Source organism: Cherax quadricarinatus, chromosome 52 (assembly GCF_038502225.1).
Source record: "Cherax quadricarinatus isolate ZL_2023a chromosome 52, ASM3850222v1, whole genome shotgun sequence".
NCBI lineage: Eukaryota > Metazoa > Arthropoda > Malacostraca > Decapoda > Parastacidae > Cherax > Cherax quadricarinatus.
The window spans coordinates 26,333,211-26,347,988 of NC_091343.1; the positions used below are offsets into that span (position 1 = coordinate 26,333,211).

The following is a 14,778-nucleotide window of genomic DNA, read 5'->3' on the forward strand; positions in this document are numbered from 1 at the left end:
TTCCACAGAATCAGGAAGTCAACAAGCAACAGCATTAAATGTGAGAGATAAGTTTAAAGCAACTGCTCTCCCGATAGCTCGAGTTGAGTTATCTAATAAATTACACAAAACCAATGTGCTAACACTATTTGATCAAGGCTCACAAAGGTCCTTCATAAGAAGATCAGTGTTGCAGAAACTGAATAGACAACCCTATGCCAAAATACAGTTAGATATAGCTGGTTTTTTCCACAATTCTGGTAAACAGACATATGACCTAGCCAGAATCACTGTTGGTCTAGGAAACAGGAAAAAGACAGTAGAAGCTGTGGTAGTAGATGATTTGCCTAAGTCTGTGCAGATCCAGGGATTAAAAGAAACAGTTGCAGCACTGAAAGCAGCTAAGGTCAAGTTAGCCTGTCCTGACATACAGACGGACACAATTAGTCCAATTGATTTAATCATTGGAAGTGATTATTATCACTGTTTTGTGCAAAATATAGTAAGTAAACATGATGTTCACTTGCTGAAAACAGCAGGAGGCCACATGATATGTGGTCCCATTCCCTCTCAAAGTGGGAAAGAAGCTGATATTGATTCAGTGGAAAATGTACTAGTTACGAGAATAACCGCTGATCATGTACCACAGCAAAAATTATCATTACTGGAAGAAATGAATGAACCAATTGATAAGTTGTGGGATTTAGATGCGATAGGTATTGATGTAAATAAACCAAGCCCACAAGAGTCTCAGACTTATAACCAATATTTGGACACTGTCAGATATAAAGATGGACAGTATTGGGTTAGGTTACCATGGAAATTAAATCCACCACATCTACCTAGCAATTATCGCATGGCTTTCGGACAGATGAAAGCACAAATACATGAGCTCAGGAAGAATCCAGAGTTACTGACTGTCTATGATAATATCATACAAGAACAGTTGGACAATAAATTCATTGAGGAAATAGTCGAAGATAAGTTGAAGACAAACGCTCATTATCTCCCGCACCATGGAGTCAGAAAAGATTCTGAAACCACTCCACTACGTGTTGTATATAATTGCAGCGCACGTGCAAATAAAGATGTAGCAAGTCTTAATGACTGTCTGATGACCGGACCCTCACTAACTGAGAAGCTTGGAGACGTGCTTATGAAATTTCGCACAAACCCATATGCCTACACGGCTGATATTTCCAAGGCTTTCTTAAGAGTAGGACTACAAGAAATAGATAGAGATTATACTCGATTCTTGTGGCCTGAAAATCCACATGATCCTCAAAGTCCTGTGAAAACTTATCGTTTCAAATCAGTATTATTTGGTGCAACATCCTCTCCATTCTTACTAGAAGCTACTCTAAATACACATTTGAAGAAATCTGAAAGTCCCTTCAAAGAAGTCTTAAAGAAAAGTTTCTATGTGGACAATCTTCAAGGTACTGTAAATAAAGAGGAGGATTTGAAATCCTTATACAGAGAAGCTAACAAGGAGATGAAGGAAGCAAATATGCCTCTAAGGATGTGGAATACAAATTCAAAGCAATTAAGGGAACTTATCAAAGAAGATTTCCCTGAAACTGAAATTCCTGATTGCAACAATATGCTGGGACTTAATTGGAACACACAGGAAGATACTTTGAGTCTCAAAAGGATAAACAATAAATCATGCAGTACACTCACTAAACGTAGTTTACTGTCAGAGGTATCACAATGTTTTGATCCTCTAGGACTCGTCTCACCAATTACCATAAAAGGTAAAATGCTTATGCAAGATGCATGGAAACTCAAAATTGGATGGGATGAGAACTTGCCTCTAGAAATGAGTCAAGCATGGGATGAAATATCCAGGGAGTTTAAACAACTTCATCAAATTAAATTTCCCAGACAAATAGGTCAAGAGGGAAACAAGTACACATTACATGTGTTCTGTGATGCGTCAACCAGAGGTTATGGCGCTGTAGCTTACATGAGTAATGCTGAAGGAAGTACACTAATTACTTCAAAGGCCAGGGTAGCACCCTTGAAGGTCAGAACAGTACCACAATTGGAACTGACAGCACTCTATGTAGGTACAAAATTAGCTGTCTATCTCAACAAAGTACTTGATCATCTCACTATTGAGAAAACCGTGATCTGGAGTGATAATGAAGCAGTTCTCCAGTGGTTAAGAAATAATAAGAGTAAGCTGGTCTATGTACAGAACAGAGTAGCAGAAATAAAAGAGATGCAGAGAGATTATCTCTTTCTTCACGTCTCAACCCAAGAGAATCCAGCTGACATGTTGTCACGTGGTGTCCCACTTAAGAAATTTGTGTATAATAAATTATGGCTCCACGGACCGAACTGGCTCTCTGATGAAAATAACTGGCCTCAGCAAAAAGCTCACATTATGCCAGAAGAAACAGTCTGCTTGAACACAGCAGAAATAAGTTGTGTAAATACTGCAGACACAACAGAAATAGTCATTGATGGAGCTAAATACTCATCTTTGGGTAAACTATTAAGAGTTACAGCTCTTGTCTTTGAATTCATTAAAGGAATAAAACCTGATTATGAATGTCTTGAACCCATTAAATACTGGGTGAAACTAATACAGAAAGATGTTTTCTCTACAGAATATAAATTTCTAGAAACACAAGATAAATCCCCAAAGAAACCTGTTATGATTAATTCTTTAGGACTTTATCTCGACTCAGAAAAGATTATAAGATGTCGAGGAAGAATTCATAATTTTTCACTACCTAAACAAGCCATACATCCAATATTGATCCCCAAGAATCATTGGCTAACAAAACTGATTGTGCAAAACGCCCACAGTAACGTGTTACATGGTGGGGTAGCTGACACACTTTGTCATATACGACAATCCTACTGGATACCTCAAGGTCGACAAAGTGTGAAAAAACAAATAAAGGACTGCATTACTTGTCGTCACTACGATATGCGAGTATGTCAGTATCCAGGTCCACCTCCATATCCCTCTGAAAGAGTTTGTCATATCACTCCATTTGAGGTGACAGGTGTAGATTACACTGGACCAATAATTTTAACCAAAACAGTTGACAAAGTTCCCATCAAGGTGTACATCTGTTTGTTCACTTGTGCTACAACTAGAGCAGTACATCTAGAAGTAGCCACGGACATGTCTGCTGAAACTTTTATCAAATTATTCATAAGGTTTGCAGCCAGAAGGGCATGTCCCAGACTGATGATTTCATATAATGCAACGAACTTTGTTGCTGGTGCTGCTTATATAAGCAAGATCTTTGATCAACCAGAAGTACAACAGATGCTGAATCAACGCAGATGTCGTTGGAGATACATTCCTCCTAAATCTCCATGGCACGGCGGATTTTATGAAAGAATGATCGGCATTGTAAAACGTTGTTTAAGGAAGACTCTTCATCGTCAGAGAATAGACTTAGAAGAATTCCGTACAGTTGTGACTGAAATAGAAAACAGAGTCAACAACAGACCTCTTACTTATGTTACCGATGATCTGGACAATTTAGAAGTGTTAAGTCCATCTCATTTACTCCATGGCAGAAGGCTCGAACCTGTTCCTCCCATGAATGATAAAGAAATCATAGAGGATCCTACTTATTTCGAACCTGAGCAACTCAGACGTAAATTCAAACACCTTAATAAAGTGATTGAACGTTGGGAGAAAATTTGGCGAGAAGACTATCTCACCTCATTGAGAGAACACTTCTATGGAGCTGGTGTTCCTGAAAATCATAAGTCCTTAAGACCTGGTGACATAGTGATTATCGACAATGATGGTCAGAGGTCCTAATGGCCATTTGGAAAAATTGTGACCATATATCCTGATGCAAATGGAATCATCAGGACAGTTGATGTTTTGAGCAAAGGTGTAGTGAATAAGCGGACAATAAATAAACTAGTGCCGTTAGAATTACACAGTGTTGAAAACAAAATTAGTGATTCTCCAGAAACCACACAGAATAAAGCTGTTCAGAAAAGACAAGCAGCAGTGGTGGCGAGTGAGAAAATTAAATTAATAATAAGTGATGAATAGTTCACCTGCAGCGAACCTCCGCCGCCCCCCAGTGTGGAGAAATTTTCTCCAGGAGGGGGGTATCAGCCCCCTTCAGCCCTTTCAGCCCCTTCAGCCCTTTCAGCCCTGAGTGGCCAAGCCCTCAGAAGGGGCGAGCGTCTTGTTTACTGCTAGAGTGAGTAATTGATCACAGATGCTATGCCACATAGTCAAGTGACCTCTGCTCCTTGCAGCGGTGTTGCAAAGTGTATTTTTATAAGAGACAGTACATCTCTTACTTAGCAGGACAATTAAGGAAAATCCTGCTCCCACTTTATTACCATAGTAAAAATATTGTTGTCTATGCTTAAGTCAGCAAGAAACAAACATTCTGCTTTGCTTCATCGAGGAGGTGACAAGGATGCAAGGTACTAGGTCAGCGTTTTTTTTTTTATGCTAGGGCAGTGACGGCTTGGGGCGGTGTGGCGAGGCCAGACTATCTTTGACTCTAGGGAGAGTGACACTGACGCCAGGATACCGATCTGTGCATGCGTTAGTGTGAACAAAGTGTCTCAAACACAAACACTTAAGAGAAGTGTGATCAGCTTCTCTTGTGATACATTGTGAACAATAAAGACAAATCTTGTGGAACATAGTGTACCAGTGTGCGTTTCCTAGACTATGGAAGACGTGGACATCCAAGGACACTTCAGCTTCTATCAAGTCACCGATACCTGTCGAAGGTGTTGAGAACACCATAGCTCACGTTACAAAGAGCAAGGTATGTTACGAATTTCTTGTAGATCGGGGGATTGCGCAATTCTTGAGTCACAAGGAGTTTGTAATCAACCTATAATCGGCAGTAAGGTGTGGACTTTTGAGTCCAAACAAGTAGGTATTTCATCAGCCATCATCGAATGAAATATGCTGGCATAACACCCCCTAGGGGTAATTTATACTTACAAATAGTATCTCTTGACAGCCCAATGTTGTGATGGTTTCGACAGCTTCTAGACCTCGTCTGCAGGGGCGGCTGTGTAGACGATTTGCTGTCATTTATCAGCTAAGTGTTCATTATATATAGTTATAAATTATATCTTAGCTGGTAAGGCCAAAATTCTCAACACTGAACGTGCTCAAGAAATATCTGCTTTTACTGTTCAAGATGGATTGTTTAACTACCTCGTCACCCCCTTCGGCCTATGTAACACGGCTTCCTCATTCCAACGTATAATGAACGAGTTGACCCACAACTTAGAAGGAGTAGAAGCCTACCTTGACGACTTAGTGGTGTACAGTGACGAGTGGGAACAACACTTGACGCATCTCAGAGCATTGTTTGAGAGAGTGGCGCACTACAACTTCACTGTTAACTTAGCTAAATGTAGTTTTGGTCAAGCCAAGATTACCTATCTAGGCTTTTGTATCGGCCAAGGTGAGGTTGCTCCTATTGAGGCTAAGGTTCGTGCAATTTCTGAATTTCCAGTGCCACAGGATAGGGAGTACAGAGATTCCTGGGCATGGCAGGATATTAGCGCAGGTTCTGTCCAAACTTTTCTAAGATTGCTGCTCCTCTCACTGAGCTCACTAGTAGCAAAGTTCAGTTCATCTGGACTAGAGATTGTTCAGACTCGCTTAAAAGATTGAAACGTTTGCTCTCCTCTGCTCCTGTGTTGAGTCCTAATTTCAATCTTCCCTTCTTTTTACATATAGATGCGAGTGGTTATGCAGTGGATGCTGTGCTGCTCCAACAGTCAACAGCCACTGACATTCTCCATCCTATATGTTACTATTCATCTAAGCTTAAGCGACACCAGAAAAATTATGCCACTATTGAGAAAGAGGCTCTAGCTCTTGCGGTGTCCTTGGAACATTTTGACGTGTATTTGGGCACTTCCCCAATTAAAGTTAACGTTTTTTTTTCAGACCACAATCCACTCACTTACAAAACACACTATGAAGAGTAAAAATGCTAGGATCATGAGGTGGGCTCTCAGAATCCAGCCTTACTCTATTAGTATACAACTTATCAGTGGTCATTGTAATGTAATTGCTGACGCTTTGTCACGTCCTTAATTATCAGTTACATTTAAATTAACGTAATTTTATGCCCAAATACCTTTTGTTACTTCCTACGTCAAATTCAGTAAAGTAACGTAATCTCTCCAGCCCATGTTAACTATGTATTCTCATGTCAAGTCTAATTAATCTAATTATATATTCACAGTAGTGGTGATATGTGTGTGAGGAGGAGACAGTTGGAGACAGAAGCTAAGTGTTGAGTGTGTAGTATTGTGCGGGCGATGTTACTGACTGGCAGAACACTCTTGCTGCAGATCCCCCCTCACTACACTCCTTAAGCTTCCTCATACGCAGATGTCCATACTGCCTCACATTCCACTACCACTATTTAAGAGTGGAATACCTTCTCCTGTCTATCGCACAAGACTATTGTTCATATGCAGTCTCCACTACTATGATCGAGCCTCAACGTGTCATGCTTGTCTATGCTAGCCTGTCTCTATACTGATGTACATAACCACGAGTATGCAGAGATATTATATGCTGTATATTGCCCTAGTACCAGGGGCATAACTTAGTGATATAGACACTGTAAAATGTAAAGTGCTTGGCACAAGAGTGACTCTGGATTTCGATATTAAATTGTATTATTAAAGTGACATGAGTAATCAGTAATAATGTGAAAAACATTAACACAACTCCTAGTGTGACCGTTTGTCATGTTGGGGGGGGGGTGTTGCGACCCCTGAATGGGTCACAATGTATATAATGTATATTACCTTTTCATATAATTTTATATTGCTTATATTTGCGATAATAGCTGAATCGTAAATACATTGCTTTATATTATTTGACTTAGTTATATTGTTAGGTAGGATGTAACATTTATATATTATTATTATGTGCTCATAGTTCAAGAATTGATTGTCTAACTACAGTAATTATTGCTCATGGCTCATTACTCTGCCGACTTCTCAGTATTGCTGGGCAGCAACTGTCCATGGAGCTATCACGTGATCGAGGGGGGGGGGGTGTTCACACCTCGCCTAAAGTAGTCAGTCTGGGCTAGACTCTCTTGGTGGTTGGATGTATTCCTGACAAGACGTGCCTAACTCTCCCTTATTGGCCCTTGTTGGAAGATTGTCTCTGTCGCTTTATTGTTGTAGGTTCTGTAGAACTCTGTTCACAGAACATTGTCTAGACTTAGTGATTTTTCGACGTTGTACTGAGGTTGTGTTGCATAGACACTCTGAGCAACTCAGGTCCTGAGCTGTAGCTTCTGATCTAATTTGTACTGGTATCTGTGTACTGTCACAGTCGGGGATTTTCTTATGCTGAACTTAGAATCAGTAGCATGAGAGTTTTGTGACTATTGTGGAGGATCTGCTAATGGTCCCTACTTAGTGTCGTTATATTATCTCCTTGATCCTGATTCTGTGTAGCAGTTGCTTGTTATATTGCTATTGGGCTTAGCAGTCGTTTTTATTGTTCAAGCAAGCTGTTCTGATTGCTAGGTGGTTAAGAAGTTAGTTGATGTGAGGACTTAGTCACTAGTTAAGTCTAGTTGAGTTTTGAGACATAGCGAACTACTTAGAGCACTTACACACATACACACAAACTTACTTGCACATATTTGTATATTGTATTATTAAATGTTAATGTACCAGACGGTACTTAAGACGTATAAATGTGATATGTGCCATCAGCACAATACTACTGTACACGAGAAAAGTGATTATTATTAATTTGTTTAAATTGATTAATTTATTTTAATTTGATAATATACTCCTAGACAATTTTGTTTATTAATAAACTTATTAAATTTTAATTTCTATAGTTAGTAGCCTACCAGTTGTAATCCTGAAGCACTACTGAATCTTACTGAATTCTAATGGATAATTGGACCAGGATACTGACTACTTGTTACAAAAACCCAGTAACAGGCTTGATGCTAGAAGGGCAGTCCTTTCTAGTATTCACTGGAGATCTCTATGCTTATTAGAAATCGCGTTTTTTGTAAGAGTAAATAAAAAGCAATTATGTAATAGTTAGACACACTGTTTATGAAAACATTTACAATCGATGAGGCAAATACAAGAGCGAATGCGTTTCAACTTCATGAATCAGTAAAATTAATATTCTTACAATTTTCTCCCTCTGGAAACATCCTTTGGTTGATTATTTTATATTAATCCATGAACTTCTTGTGGGTCATTCAAACCAATGATTAGCGCAGAGTTGATCCTCCATCAGGTAAGAAAACTTCTTGTTCATTTCAAATAGTGTCAGGTGCTGAGCAGTTAAAAAAATAAACCTTTGCCAATCTTTTCCATATACTGAGTAGTGGCCGTCGTATAAAAAATAGTTATCATTCATACTAGAAAAAATGTGATGAATTTCAACGATCGCAAATAAGTGAGACGATGGAAAAAATCAAAACAGAAAAACACTAATAATAGATGTATATAAAATACAGAAATTTATGTGCAACATAATTTAAATAATATATTTCTTGACTTTTAATAAACAAAAATCCTATATGTTGCTCAGGAATAAAGCTAAATGACAAAAGATACAAAGGTTACCTGAGAAGGAATACCACCACCATCAAGTCCTCCTGGGCCATGAACAATGATATTCTTGGCAGAGGGAACATTGGCTGTTACTAATAGCGCAGAGTCACACTGTTCTTTCCTGAAGATCTGTTTGATGTCCTTAAAGAGGATCCCTTGGATGCTAGGAACCACCTGCAAATATAAATAAGAATCCTCTACATGGATAAACTTGTAGAAAGTAGTTTATTTTTTACTATGTAATGTGTAAATGAAGAATGTTAAAAGTGAACATAGATAAAAGTTAGGTGATGAGGGTACCAAGCGACTTAGATAAAGAAAAATTGGATGTCACATAGACGGGAGAAAGTGTGGAAGTGAATGTGTTCAGATATTTGGAAGTTGACTTGTCAGCGGTTGGGTTTATGAAAGATGAGGTTAACCATGGAAATGATGAATGAAAAAAGGTGAGTGGTGCTTTGAGGTATCTGTGGACACAAAAAAAAACCTTATCCATGGAGGCAAAGAAGGGAATGTACGAGAGTATAGTGGTACCAACACTCTTATATGGGTGTGAAGCATGGGTTGTAAATGCTGCAGCAAGAAGGAGGCTGTACGCAGTAGAGACCCCCTGTCTAAGGGCAATGTGTGGTGTAAATATTATGTAGAGAATTCGTAGTGTGGAAATTAGGAGGCGGTGTGGAGTTACTAAAAGTATTATTTAGAGGCTGAAGAGGGGTTGTTGAGATGGTTTGGTCATTTAAAGACGATGGAGCAAAATAGGATGACTTGGAGGGTGTATAAATCTGTAGTGGAGGGTAGTAGGGGTAGGGGTCGTCCTAGGAAAGGGTGGAGGGAGAGGAGTGGCAGGCATGTGGGAGCGTGTTAGATAGTGAATGGAGACGAATGGTTTTTGGGACTAGACGAGCTGTTAGTGTGAGCACCGTAATATTATGTGAAGAGAGTCTGGAAAACCGGTTAGCCGGGCTTCAGTCCCGGAGGTGGGAGTACAATTCCTGCACTTTAAAGGAGGAGGGCCTGGGATATTGGCAGTTTGGAGTGACATTTAAATTGTCATATCTGACCACCTCTGCAAAGACAGTGATTGTGTGTGAATAATAGTGAAAGTGCTGAATGATGGTGAAAGTGGTGAATGATTGTGAAAATGTTTCTTTTCTCAGTCACCCTGACTCAGTGGGAGACGGCCGACGAGTTGAAAAAAAAATATTTTAACGAACATAAGAGTAAACTTACAATTTAATTTTCCTAAAACTTCCTGTTTATTTCACAAAATGTTTACAAAGTTCGGTTATTGCGAAAGTATTTCATAGTGTTAATTTTAACATTTATGGTTTTGTCAGTCACATCTTATGTCCTCTAGATCATGTGATCCTCTAGATCACATCTTATGTCCTCGACATCATCCTCAGCTTCAATTTTATGGGAGGAGCCTGACAGGTAGAAGAGCCTCGCTCAGGGCTACTTAACTACTATGAACAAAGGTGCACCTGGGAAAGTACCAATGTATGTAAAGGTGCGGATATATTTTTTACAGGCAATCATGACAAGCAACAAATCCGAGTATAGGTCAGTGTACTCATCATTTTCTATGAACTTCACTTTCACTTTACGAAATATAAGAACATAAGAACATAAGAACGAAGGAACACTGCAGAAGGCCTACTGGCCCATGCGAGGCAGGTCCAAGTCTCCCACCGGCTTAAGCCAATGCACCCAACCTAGCCAGGTCAGGTCACATTGACTTAAGGGAGGAACACGGCAACCGACCTGGTAGCACAAGCTATCAGGTCCAACTCACACCCACCCACATCCACTCATGTATTTATCCAACCTATTTTTAAAGCTACACAACGTTCTGGCCTCTATAACTGTACTCGGGAGTTTGTTCCACTCATCCACAACTCTATTACCAAACCAGTACTTTCCTATATCCTTCCTGAATCTGAATTTTTCCTACTTAAAACCATTGCTGCGAGTCCTGTCTAGGCTAGATATTTTCAGCACACTATTTACATCCCCTTTATTTATTCCTGTCTTCCATTTATACACCTCAATCATATCCCCCCTAATTCTACGTCTTTCTAGAGAGTGCAGATTCAGGGCCCTTAGTCTATCCTCTTAGGGAAGGTTTCTGATACATGGGATCAACTTTGTCATCCTCCTTTGTACATTTTCCAGAGAATTTATATCCATTCTGTAATACGGTGACCAAAACTGTGCAGCATAATCTAAATGAGGCCTAACCAAGGATGTATATAGTTGAAGAACAACCTGAGGACTCCTATTATTTATGCTTCTTGATATGAAGCCAAGGATTCTATTAGCTTTATTGCGAACACTTATGCACTGTTGTCTTGGTTTCAGATTACTGCTAACCAGAACTCCTAAATCTTTTTCGCAATCCGTAATATTAAGATCTACATTATTTAGTTTATATGTGGTATGGTTATTGTCCTGTCCAACATTTAGAACTTTGCATTTGTCTATATTAAACTGCATCTGCCACTTCTCCGACCACTGCATCAGTCTATTCAAATCTTCCTGGAGTGCTCGAATGTCCTCGTCAGAATGAATTCGACGGCCTATTTTAGTGTCATCGGCAAACTTGCCGATGTCGCTCTTTATGCCCTCATCTATGTCGTTTATGTAGATTGTGAACAGCAGGGGGCCCAACACTGACCCCTGTGGAACACGGCTCGTGACGCTTCCCCACTCTGATTTCTCCCCATTTATGCAAACTCTCTGCTGCCTATTTGTCAACCATGCCTCTATCCAGGAAAAAATTTCTCCTCCTATTCCATGTGCTTTAATTTTCCTCAATAGTCTCTGATGTGGGACCCTGTCAAAAGCCTTACTGAAGTCCATATACACAATATCATATTCATTACCATGATCTACCTCCTCAAATACCTTAGTGAAAAAAGTTAATAAATTCGTATGGCAGGAACGCCCCTTTGTAAAACCATGCTGAGATTCGTTGATTAATTTATGCTTTTCAAGGTGGCTACGAACTGCCTCGGCAATTATTGATTCCATAAATTTTCCCACTATGGAGGTTAGGCTTATTGGTCTATAGTTCGAAGCTAAGGACCTGTCACCTGTTTTGAAAATAGGTATCACATTTGCCATTTTCCACTTATCTGGCACCATGCCAGTTTGTAGTGATATGTTGAAAAGATTAGCCAAAGGTGTGCTAAGCTCCTCTTTACATTCCTTTAGAACCCTTGCATACAGTTCATCAGGGCCTGGGGATTTGTTATGTTTTAATTTATCTATTTGCCTAAGGACCATGTCACTTGTGACCCTAATAGTCACAGATTATTATCGTCCTGTTCTACATAATTTATCATTACTGGAATATCGCTGGTATCCTCCTGTGTAAAAACTGAGAGGAAGTATGTGTTAAAAATTCTACACATTTCCTTATCACTGTCAGTGAGCTGACCCGAGGAACTTTTGAGTGGGCCTATCTTGTCCCTGATCTTACTTCTGTATACCTGAAAGAATCCTTTTGGGTTAGTCTTCGATTCTCTTGCAACTTTAACCTCATAATCTCTTTTTGCTTTTCTAATTCCCTTTTTTATTTCTCTCTTTAACTGAATATATCGATTTCTTAATTGCCGCTCTCCTCTTTTGATTTGCCTATATATGCCTCCCTTTTGACCAATCAGATATTTTAATCTATTGTTCATCCATTTAGGATCATTTTTGTTTGATCTGATTTCCCAATTTGGAACATAATTTGACTGAGCAGCTAGAACTATGCCCTGGAAAGCATCATATCGGCAACCATCACCACCTACCTGACCCTTAGTCAGGTCATTCCAGTTCAGCCCACCTAAGTAATTTTTCAGTCCTATGAAATCAGCCAAGCGAAAGTCAGGGACGGAGACTTGATTGCCATTATTAGGGGAATTCCATGATATATTAAAACTGAGTGATTTGTGATCACTTTCCCCAAGCTCATCTTTAACCTCAAGATTTTATATCAATTAAACATTTATGTGAAGAATTTGACCACAACACGATGATTCAACAGTAAATATCCCACAAACGAACTTATTCATAAAAGTGGTGGGGACAGCAAATTAAAATCAAACTTGCTAAATAAAAAATGAGAAAACCCGAAATCATACCTTGAACAAACGCAAATGCACAAAGTTTCCCGAAATTCAAAGTTGCACCAGAGTTGCCAGACTTCCCAGCACATATGCGGCCAAACTTTATTGCACAAGTAATAATTACAAATATGAATTACCATTTATTGGAAGAAAAGATCACTATTTAGCTATTTAGCTATGCTACAATATTGTATTCCATTCAGTGTATGCGTTCCATTCCGATAGAATAATGTATTAATCCCGTTCATGTATACCACCTGATCCTGAACGTGGTAACACCTCTTATTTAACTAAGCTTTCTCCTGAAGCCCACGGTGCAACTACAACACTGAAGCCCGCGGTGCAACTACAACACTGAAGGCCGCGGTACAACTACAACACTGAAGCCCGCGGTGCAACTACAACACTGAAGCCCGCGGTGCAACTACAACACTGAAGCCCGCGGTGCAACTACAACACTGAAGCCCGCGGTGCAACTACAACACTGAAGCCCGCGGTGCAACTACAACACTGAAGCCTGCGGTGCAACTACAACACGGAACCCCGCGGTGCAACTACAACACTGAAGCCCGCGGTGCAACTACAACACTGAAGCCCGCGGTGCAACTACAACACTGAAGCCCGCGGTGCAACTACAACACTGAAGCCCGCGGTGCAACTACAACACTGAAGCCCGCGGTGCAACTACAACACTGAAGCCCGCGGTGCAACTACAACACGGAAGCCCGCGGTGCAACTACAACACTGAAGCCCGCGGTGCAACTACAACACTGAAGCCCGCGGTGCAACTACAACACGGAACCCCGCGGTGCAACTACAACACTGAAGCCCGCGGTGCAACTACAACACTGAAGCCCGCGGTGCAACTACAACACTGAAGCCCGCGGTGCAACTACAACACTGAAGCCCGCGGTGCAATTACAACACTGAAGCCCGCGGTGCAACTACAACACTGAAGCCCGCGGTGCAACTACAACACGGAAGCCCGCGGTGCAACTACAACACTGAAGCCCGCGGTGCAACTACAACACTGAAGCCCGCGGTGCAACTACAACACTGAAGCCCGCGGTGCAACTACAACACTGAAGCCCGCGGTGCAACTACAACACTGAAGCCCGCGGTGCAACTACAACACTGAAGCCCGCGGTGCAACTACAACACTGAAGCCCGCGGTGCAACTACAACACTGAAGCCCGCGGTGCAACTACAACACTGAAGCCCGCGGTGCAACTACAACACTGAAGCCCGCGGTGCAACTACAACACTGAAGCCCGCGGTGCAACTACAACACTGAAGCCCGCGGTGCAACTACAACACTGAAGCCCGCGGTGCAACTACAACACTGAAGCCCGCGTTGCAACTACAACACTGAAGCCCGCGGTGCAACTACAACACTGAAGCCCGCGGTGCAACTACAACACTGAAGCCCGCGGTGCAACTACAACACTGAAGCCCGCGGTGCAACTACAACACTGAAGCCCGCGGTGCAACTACAACACTGAAGCCCGCGGTGCAACTACAACACTGAAGCCCGCGGTGCAACTACAACACTGAAGCCCGCGGTGCAACTACAACACTGAAGCCCGCGGTGCAACTACAACACTGAAGCCCGCGGTGCAACTACAACACTGAAGCCCGCGGTGCAACTACAACACTGAAGCCCGCGGTGCAACTACAACACTGAAGCCCGCGGTGCAACTACAACACTGAAGCCCGCGGTGCAACTACAACACTGAAGCCCGCGGTGCAACTACAACACTGAAGCCCGCGGTGCAACTACAACACTGAAGCCCGCGGTACAACTACAACACTGAAGCCCGCGGTGCAACTACAACACTGAAGCCCGCGGTGCAACTACAACACTGAAGCCCGCGGTGCAACTACAACACTGAAGCCCGCGGTGCAACTACAACACTGAAGCCCGCGGTGCAACTACAACACTGAAGCCCGCGGTGCAACTACAACACTGAAGCAACTACAACACTGAAGCCCGCGGTGCAACTACAACACTGAAGCCCGCGGTACAACTACAACACTGAAGCCCGCGGTGCAACTACAACACTGAAGCCCGCGGTGCAACTAC

General features: G+C 41.4%; 1 protein-coding gene across 1 annotated transcript in view; it reads right to left on the reverse strand.

The window, feature by feature from the left end:
• Nucleotides 1-14,778, reverse strand: part of LOC128696898 (protein unc-80 homolog) — a 1,079,316-nt gene that overhangs the window by 191,445 nt on the left and 873,093 nt on the right. Inside the window, exon 51 of the mRNA XM_070095999.1 lies at nucleotides 8,587-8,748. Coding sequence (XP_069952100.1) covers nucleotides 8,587-8,748 — 162 coding nt within the window. The remainder of the gene's footprint in view (nucleotides 1-8,586; nucleotides 8,749-14,778) is intronic.